This window comes from Thunnus maccoyii, chromosome 11 (assembly GCF_910596095.1).
Source record: "Thunnus maccoyii chromosome 11, fThuMac1.1, whole genome shotgun sequence".
NCBI classification, from domain to species: domain Eukaryota; kingdom Metazoa; phylum Chordata; class Actinopteri; order Scombriformes; family Scombridae; genus Thunnus; species Thunnus maccoyii.
The window spans coordinates 2,961,833-2,971,871 of NC_056543.1; the positions used below are offsets into that span (position 1 = coordinate 2,961,833).

Below are 10,039 nucleotides of genomic sequence, written 5' to 3' on the forward strand. Positions count from 1 at the left end.
GACTGCTGAAGCTGAATAGAAGCTTCACACAGACTTTTAAATGACTGTGTGGACACACTGTGGATTTTGGCCTCCATCACTTCCATTAAAAACACATTTGAAGGATCTTTTAATATCCAGTATGAACAGGAGGAATGATTACATCACTGTTCATATGGACACCTGACTGCTGGTTTAAGACACACTGGAAACACTGGGAACCTTTAAGGACCTCTAAACTCTGCTCACATCTCAGGTCTGTTCAGCGCTTCAAATAGATTTGAATGAAGTGAAACAAAATGGAAATTTAGTTCAGTTACTTCTGAACTTCCTACTACTTCTCATCCAGTTGTGGTTGGGAGATAAATCAAAAGCTCCAGAACATCTACTAAATGGACCTTTACTGAGATTCTTTTGGCATCATCTGAGGTCAAGAATGAATCGACACTCTCAACATTTTCAACAGCATTACTTACCATGTTTACTCTGATGTACACTAAGATATTCAGTCTGAAAACACTCGTCTAAAGTTAAAGTTAGGCTTTGTATTAAAAAAAAAAAAAAGTAAACAACATGAAAGCAGCTTCTGTCCAACGTCCACAGTCTGGATGTGAAGGTTCTGTGTGGCGTCGCTCATTAAACCAGCAGGAAGTCGTCTATTAAAACTGGACCATGATTCATTGAAAAGTTTACGTAATACCCTCATAATTATAACCTTAAGTGTAATATAATATCATAATAATAATATAGTGTAGAACCTTTAAGTACCAATACAGCAATATAAAAATACTCCATTACAAGTAAAAGTCCTGCATGAAAAATCCTCCTACAAAGTAAAAGTATATAAGTATTATGAGCTTGATGTAGTTAAAGTATTGCAGTAAAAGTACATAAGTATTATGAGCTTGATGTAGTTAAAGTATTGCAGTAAAAGTACATAAGTATTATGAGCTTGATGTAGTTAAAGTATTGCAGTAAAAGTACATAAGTATTATGAGCTTGATGTAGTTAAAGTATTGCAGTAAAAGTACATAAGTATTATGAGCTTGATGTAGTTAAAGTATTGCAGTAAAAGTACATAAGTATTATGAGCTTGATGTAGTTAAAGTATTGCAGTAAAAGTACATAAGTATTATGAGCTTGATGTAGTTAAAGTATTGCAGTAAAAGTAGTGGTTTGGTCCCTCTGACTGATATATTATTATATATGACATCATTAGATTATTAATAGTGAAGCATCAGTATTAGAGCAGCATGTTACTGTTGTAGCTGCTGGAGGTGGAGCTAGTTTACACTACTTTATATACAGTTAGCTAGTTTAGTCCAGTGGTTCCCAACCTAGGGGTCGGGCCCCTCCAAAGGGTCAGCAGATAAATCTGAGGGGTGGTGAGATGATTAATGGGAGAGGAAAGCAGAAAAAACAAAGTTCTGATACACAAATCTGTTTTCAGTGTTTGGACTTTTTCTCTAATCTTTGATTTTTGCTGAAATATTGGATCATTTGAACATTTATTGAAATGAAAGCATGTGAGAAGTTTAGAGGGAAAAATCACTATTTGGTGGAGCTGTTAACAACTCATAGACATGTGAAATGTGACCCCGACTACACACTGCTTTTTGTAAGACGTCAAAAGCCAAAAAGGTTGGAAACCACTGGTTTCATCTTTAACAATGTGTTGTATTTTAAAAGCTTGTTATATTATCCATTGTGTCAAATCTTCATCTGAAAAGTAACTAAAGCTGTCAAATAAATGTAGTGGAGTAGAAAGTACAATATTTCCCTCTGAAATGTAGAAAGTAGCATCACATGGAAATACTCAAGTAAAGTACAAGTACTTCAGAACTGTACTTCAGTACTTGAGTAAATAAAGTGAAATTCTTTATAAATATACTCGTGAGGCTCCACCGCGGCGTCGGCAGCTCGTCTACTTCCACCTACATCCAGGGTTCGTCTGAAGGTATGTGACCCTTTCCTGTTTCAACGTGACAACGCCTCCGTGCACAAAGCAGCTCCATAAAGAAATGTTTTCCCAGTTTAATGAGGAGGAAGTAGACTGGTCTGCAGCCAGGTTCTGACCAGCGTGTGAGGAGTCAGTGGAGGCTGTTAGAGCAGCAGAATCACAGTTGAGGGAGAGGAGAGAGAGAAAAACGCACATTATAATTCCTTAGATCAGCACATTTTTAGCTTTTTTGTTTTAAAAAACCTACAAAAACAGTTATTTAATAATCAAACTATTGCAGCGTTGCAGCTCTAGTTCAGGTGTCTACATAGTTTATTTGTTAGGCTAGAACCTCCTTTAAACCTTTAAATAACCAAAACGTGACACAGCTGAGGTTACCCTCCACAAGATCCCTGAACTATATTTGTGTTATGCTTTTGTTTTCCTGCTCTCACTATCAGTGATTGTGATACTGAACAGACAGTTTGCATGTCTCTCGCCCGTCAGAGGTCTGATTGGGCAACTTGAAAACATATTTATGATTGCAGGCTATAACCAAACCCTAAAGTATCATCTGACTTCACTTGTTCTCCATCTTTCATCTTCATCACAGTAGAATCTGAAGAGGTTCAGTCACAGCAGGTTAAGATCTCTCTGCACTCAGAGAACATCATGTTGTTGGAAGGATTCCTGATACGTGACTGATAACAGTCGAGTATCTCGCCGTGTTCCTGCGTCTGTCAGAGCTTCAGAGTAGAAAGAGGCGAGGAGGAGATAAAAGGAGGAGGAGGAGGAGGAGGAGGAGGGAGCAGAGAGGACAGGACGGTGTCTCAGCGGAGCTCAGAGTTCAGCAGAAGAAGAAGAAGAGGAAGACTGCGTGACCCTTCGTCAGCGGACATGACTGTTGACCGTCACTGTTTGTTCTGCTGTCAGATATCTGATGTGTTTCACTATGAATGTTTCCTCGCTGCTGCCCGGCGTCCTGCTGCTGCTGCTGCTGCTGCTTTCAGCTGCGTGTGATTGGCCGGTGGGAGCAAAGAAAGTAGATCCGGCGGTTTCAGCCGAGGACCAGGGAACTCACCTCCGAGGCCTCTGGAAGCTGCACATGAGGGACTCGCTGCTGAAAGGAAAAGGTTGAGAAAATGATCATTTCAGTCATTTTTTTTAAAGTAAAAGTGCCAAAAATTTGCTGATTGAAGCTTTTCAAATGTGAGAATTTTAGACATTTCTGTATCAAAATGATGGTAAACTGAATATTTTTGGGTTTGTACATTAAAACATTTGAACATGTCAACCTGGACTCAGAAAATCCAGATCAATGAAGACAATTTTCTCTATTTTCTGACATTTTTTAGACAAAAAGGTTCATGAATTAAGCAAGAAAATAATCAAAAGAGCATCAAAAGTTTTACTCCCAGGATGAAATCAGATTTGACCCTTTGGAGGGGCGCGACCCCTATGTTGGGAACCGTAGTAGGATTTTACCTGTAACGGAGTATTTCTACATTGCTGCATTGGTACTTTTACTGCAGTAAAAGGTATCTGAATGCTTCTTCCACTGCTGCAAACAACCAGTCATGTCTTTGTAATGCAGGTTCCAGTGATCGTCTAATCAGAGAAGGCCTCAAACAGCAGCTGCTCTACTGTCGCGTCTCGATTGGCTTCCATCTACAGATTCTGCCCGGCGGCGCCGTCGGAGGCGTCCACAAACCCACCGAGTACTGTGAGTTCAGTCCACATGTATGACCTCGACACCATGACACACGATTTGCAGTCTTCTGAGGTTTTACTTGTTTTCAATATTTTAGAATCAGTTTTTATCTGAAGATTTGGCCACATGTCCGTTATACCTCAGGAATATATTCAGGCCTTTATGTCCTTTCTGCGTTATTTGACCCTACGTTTCTCCGTCTCTTTAAGGTCGGCTGAAGGTTTTCGCTATGAAACACGGAGTCGTAGGAATCAGAGGAGTCAAGAGTGGCTTGTACCTCTGTATGAGCGCAGAAGGACTGGCGTCTGGAGCGGTACGTAGCCGACTGCACAGCTCACACCGGCGATACAGCAGGATCCAAAGGGACATATTCTGTTTTTTGTGGTTTTGTTATTTATATCCTGTTCTGATGTCAGATGTTAAACATGGTCAAAGTTACAAAACTTGAGGTGAATTTATGTAGAAATGCTGCCTGTGAGTCAAAAGTCAGGGCTGCAACCTGCTCTGGATGCCTCGTTTGCAAAGTTGCCTCTACTTCCTCCTCGTGATGACGTCAGATTGTTCATCCCATAGCCTTGGTTGCTAAGGTGGTTGCTAAGGTGTTTCCATATGTTGTTCACATTGTCCACTCCCATATTCCAGATCTGATTCATGTATGGATGTATATGAGAAGTTCACATTTGGAGTAAAGAAATAGAAGTGAAATCCTGCTACTATAGTTTGTTTACGTAGCCTCCGGAGCCGGAGGAAGCTTCCTGAAGCTGACCAATCAGAACAGAGTGGGCTCATCAGGAGGCGGGCCTTAAAGAGACAAGCGCTAAAATGGCCTGTTCCAGACAGAGGCGATAGTACGGCGTTATTATGGATCCCACTGCTTTTCTTGGCAACACGCCCTGCGTAGCATTTGAGCGCTAGGATTGGCCAGGCGTCCATGCTGCTATTTCCTAACAGTATGATCAGTGGGTGTCTGGTGTTGAGTAATGAGAAAACATTAATTCTGAAGGACTATGAGTTAACAGTTTGAGACGAGCATAAAGTCTGTATTATGTGTAACTTATACCAATAAAGCAAAATTCAAATTTTGCTTTATTGGTATTAAGCCAGCTGCAGGCGGCCAAATCTTACATAGTGCACCTTTAAACTATTGCAGAAGAACACAACAAGATGACGTCATTAGCGGCAGTCAAAGCTCAGATGATGGAGAATATGATGGAAATATGACATTTCTGCTTGTTTCATGTATTGATGTGAGGAAGGTTACGGTCTCTTCATCATCGCTCCACACAGATCTGATGTTTTCTGCTCTTCATGCTTCATGAACGTCATCATTTAAGTCTGTTTACGTTTGCTTTTTATCCACAAAAACAAAAAATAAAAAAGTTTGTGATATTTTGAGAATTATCACTCACTGAATATAGCGTAAAGTTTACTGTTGACAGTGAATCAATGTTGTGATATCAAGATATCAAAATGCTGCAGAGACGTTAGAGGCAGCAGTAAATATTCAAACAGCTGCACAGATCAGTTCAGCTGCTGCTGCTGCATCTCTGACAACGTCGGCGCAAAGTTACAAACAGGTGTTATTTGGATAAACTGACCACATACTAGGAGTCTAAATGGTTACTTTCTCACATGAAAAAATATTAAAACTTAATAAAGTGACATATTATCAGCAGCTTCCAACCCGTCTCAAAATCTCCACCATTACTGCCAGTGGCTCAGGGCGGCGCTACTTCCTGTTCCTGTCATGTTGGACTGAAGGCAGACTGGACGCTGCAGTGACTCACTGTCGCCTCTTGAGGTACAAAGTGGTGTCACAAGACAGGACGGTCCGGGGCTAGCTGGTTAGCATGCTAACTTCAGCAGATATCTCTGCAACACAATACATGGTTTAAACTAAAATTCTGGCCAAATCTTACATAGTGCATCTTTAATGGAGAATTAGCTGCTGTTTATCTCCTCACAGTCACATAACAGCAGTGGATGAAAAGGATTCGTTACATTTTCTTTTGCAGGTTTTATGCTACAGTTGGATGGAAACCTCGTTAGTGTCTGTCTGCTTTAAAGATTCATTTATGATAAACTTTCTTGTCTAAACACTGTTTGTAGAGCTGCATGATGGAGCAGAAACACAGTTGGATGATATTCTCTCGCTGTCTGTTCCAGGAGAAGTTTACTGACGACTGCCTGTTTAAAGAGAACCTGGAGGAGAATCACTACACCACCTACTCCTCTCTGACTCACCCGGGACTCTATCTGGCTCTGTCCCACAAAGGAGAGGTCAGGAAGGGCAACAGCGTGGGCCGCCACCAGTCCTGCACCCACTTCCTGCCCCGGAGGACACCGTGATCAGGATCCTGCCTCAGGATTTACAGCTTCTGCAGACCTGTATCCTAATGAGGAAGTGAAGTCTCTCCTGCTGCATCTGAAATTAGAGCAGAGCAGAGATCAGCGTCTGGGCCTGAGAACATGGAGAACAAACTACTGAATATAAAACCACATTACAGTATTATTACAAGTTCATGGCTCTGCTGTGGAACAGATGCAATAATCATCCTTATTACATTTTTTCTACTTTGCTGATGAGCTGACGTCGGCTCATCACGCATAAACAGTCGTCTGTCCCGTAGCCTTGGTTGCTAAGGTGGTTGCTAAGGTGGTTGCTAAGGTGTTTCCATGTGTTGTTCACGTCGTCCGCTCTCATATTTCAGATCTAATTTCAGGTTGACATTTCCTGTAAAGAAGGAGAAAAAGAAGTGAAATCCTGCTACTATAGTTTGTTTACGTAGCCTCCGGAGCCGGAGGAAGCTTCCTGAAAGCTGACCAATCAGAACAGAGTGGGCTCATCAGGAGGCGGGGCCTTAAAGAGACAGGAGCTAAAACGGCCTGTTTCAGACAGAGGCTGAACTGAGGGGCTGCATAAAGGACCAGTAGAAGATAAATAAGGAGTTTTTAACTGGAAATCATGCAAAGATATTCCAGTAGAGCTCCAGAATATAAATATAGAGCTGGAAATGTGCAGAATATGTCACCTTTAAGTGTTTACCATTCAACAGCAGCTGGCTCATGTGAAGAAAAGTTGTTTAAAACACAGAATAATGCAGGTTTATTCTTTCCAAATTGCACATACATGGCAAATATGCCATAATATTTATTTCTTTATTAGCTACAGTTATTTATCTGTAGTTTACTTAATGTGTTGAGTAGATTGGAGGATTGTTTGTGTCTAAAGTGTTTAAATTACCTCTGATGTGTGAACTTACAGAAACTGAGCTGCTGTGTGACACTCAAACAGTGATTATTTCTATTTCTATGGTATTTATAGTGTTTTTGTCCATGTTGATAACTAGTATACATGATATACTTCTCATTTACATGTAACACAGGTAAAATTATTATCCACAGGCCGGCAACTAACAGTTATTATCATTATCGATTAATCTGACAATTATTTTAATTGTTTAGTTCATGCAATGTAACAAAATAGGGAGAAAAATCCTCATCGCACCTTCAGATATTCAGTTTACAACGACACAGAAAAACAACAAATCTTTTTAACAAACAAGTTTTTCACACAACCTTATTGTCCTCCATGTAGTCCCAAACTGAACTTGTGTCATTTTCTTTCTCTTTAAACTTGCACAAATCAATATTTTTATATGACCAATGAATGTAAAAAGGTGTCAGTTGTGACAAACCCACAGAAAATTATCATCAACTCAGCAGAGTCATTAAATGAGCCTCTTGAAGCTCATTTTTTAGGGTTTTCCAGCCAGAAAGCTTCACTCTCTGCAACATAAATGTCTGCAGCAGGCAGCTGTTTACAGAGAAAAAACTGTAAAAAGCCACAAACAGCAAACAGACACAGTTAGCTGTAGACTAGCTGGTGAACATAGTGGAGCATTTAGCAGCTAAAGAGCCAGATATTTCCCTCAGGAGTTGGTGGAGAGTAAAAACAGACACTTACATTCACCAGGTGGACAGAAACACGACTCCAGATGAATGATGATGTCGGCAGTTGATGCAAACAGCAAACAGCTATAAGAACTTTATTAGGTGATAATATGTCAGTGTTGTGTTTACAACTTGAGTGACCAGTAGATTCTCTGAAAGGACTGAAAACATTTTCACATTTAGTGTAATATTGATCTGTGGTTTGAGTCTTTTGTGTTTTATAGATATTTTTGGATGATTAGATGAATTAGAATGAACTCTTCATCCAGAACAAGCCTGTAAACAAGAAAAACTATAAAAACATTTGTAGTTTTTGTTACTTTATTATTTATTTTGTTTGTGTAGCTTTATTTATTTTTGTTTTATAATTCAGTGTTTAATAAAATATCTATTTTTTTATTATGTTATTGTGTTGAAGTAGTTTTTTGCTGATTAGAATGAAACTCTCCACAAAATAAACTCAATCAGAAACTCAAATATCAAGAAAAACTTATTTATTGATTATTGATTGATTATTGCTGATATGAAACATCAGTGGAGGGATGTTGAACTCTATTGATAACAGTATTGTTGTATTTCAGTGAGAAATATTTCTGGATCCCACAAAATGTATTTATTTATTTTTTAATAATTCAAGCTGACCAATAATTTGGCACAGCTGTGAATGACATAAATATATTTGGAAACATATTTTCTCACTTTGTCGTGCAGCATGTCGCCTTGCAGACAGTTTGAGTTTCATCTGAACCGGTTTGACCACAGCAGTGTTATTTATAGCTGCGTTCTCCTCACGATGAACCGTAATAACTTCAAATGATCCCCTGACATTTCATCCAGCGCCATCATCAGGTCGACCAGGTTTTTAGTTTCCTTCAGATCAGCGGACGAAGCTCCTCAGACTGTTCACATCTGACAGGCTCCTCAAGTACTGTACTTAAGTATAATTTAGAGGTACTTGTACTTTACTCGAGTATTTCCATTACAAAAAGCAGTGTGTAGTCGGGGTCACATTTCACATGTCTATGAGTTGTTAACAGCTCCACCAAATAGTGATTTTTCCCTCTAAACTTCTCACATGCTTTCATTTCAATAAATGTTCAAATGATCCAATATTTCAGCAAAAATCAAAGATTAGAGAAAAAGTCCAAAAACTGAAAACAGATTTGTGTATCAGAACTTTGTTTTTTCTTCTTTCCTCTCCCATTAATCATCTCACCACCCCTCAGATTTATCTGCTGACCCTTTGGAGGGGCCCGACCCCTAGGTTGGGAACCACTGGACTAAACTAGCTAACTGTATATAAAGTAGTGTAAACTAGCTCCACCTCCAGCAGCTACAACAGTAACATGCTGCTCTAACACTGATGCTTCACTATTAATAATCTAATGATGTCATATATAATAATATATCAGTCAGAGGGACCAAACCACTACTTTTACTGCAATACTTTAACTACATCAAGCTCATAATACTTATGTACTTTTACTGCAATACTTTAACTACATCAAGCTCATAATACTTATGTACTTTTACTGCAATACTTTAACTACATCAAGCTCATAATACTTATGTACTTTTACTGCAATACTTTAACTACATCAAGCTCATAATACTTATGTACTTTTACTGTAGGAGGATTTTTCATGCAGGACTTTTACTTGTAATGGAGTATTTTTACATCGTTGTATTGGTATTTTTACTTAAGTAAAAGGATCTGAGTACTTCCACCACTGGACATTCTCATCATCCTCAGCAATGCTAATTAGTAAATGTTAGCATGCTAACATGCCTTAGTAAATATTAAACCTGCTAAATGCTAATGTTGGTCTTAAGCTCTGCCTGTTTACAACCTCACAGAGCAGCAGACATGACTGTAGACTCTGAGGATTAAATCCACAGTCCTCCTTCTGTACAAAAACTGTATTTAAAAGTTTATCTGAAGCTAATATGAAGCTTCAGCGTCCAAATGAGTCAAATCAAGTAGATATCTTTCAACGTTACAGTCTTTTTAGTGCCAAAGTTCCTCTTTGTGTTACTATACTTCCACCTGCAGCTCAACAGGGAAACACTGTCCGAGGAAACACAAAGAGGGAATTTGATGCTAAAAAGACTGTAAATGTGTCAGATATCCACTTGATATGACTAACTCAGACTGCTGAAGCTGAATAGAAGCTTCACACAGACTTTTAAATAACTGTGTGGACACACTGTGGATTTTGGCCTCCATCACTTCCAGAGGAATGATTACGTTACTGTTCCTATGGACACCTGACTGCTGGTTTAAGACACACCTGTCCCTAAATAACACGTTTGATTTTATAAATTCTTGTGAAAGCAGCTGGACAGTGAATCCTCTGTGACCAGCAGCCCCCCTCCTCCTCTCTGTACCTCGTCCCCGGACACTTTGGGGACACACGAGTATGTAATCCTACCCACAGAGTGGGAGGTGCAGGGTC

General features: G+C 39.4%; 1 protein-coding gene across 1 annotated transcript; it reads left to right on the forward strand.

Annotated features, from left to right (window-relative positions):
* Window positions 1-1,781: 1,781 nt before the first annotated feature.
* fgf9 (fibroblast growth factor 9) lies at window positions 1,782-6,430 on the forward strand. Its single transcript, XM_042426714.1, has 4 exons — window positions 1,782-3,051; window positions 3,513-3,641; window positions 3,839-3,942; window positions 5,796-6,430. Exons 1-4 carry the CDS (start codon window positions 2,859-2,861, stop codon window positions 5,976-5,978), a joined length of 609 nt encoding a protein of 202 aa, XP_042282648.1. The 5' UTR covers window positions 1,782-2,858; the 3' UTR covers window positions 5,979-6,430.
* Window positions 6,431-10,039: the final 3,609 nt, after the last annotated feature.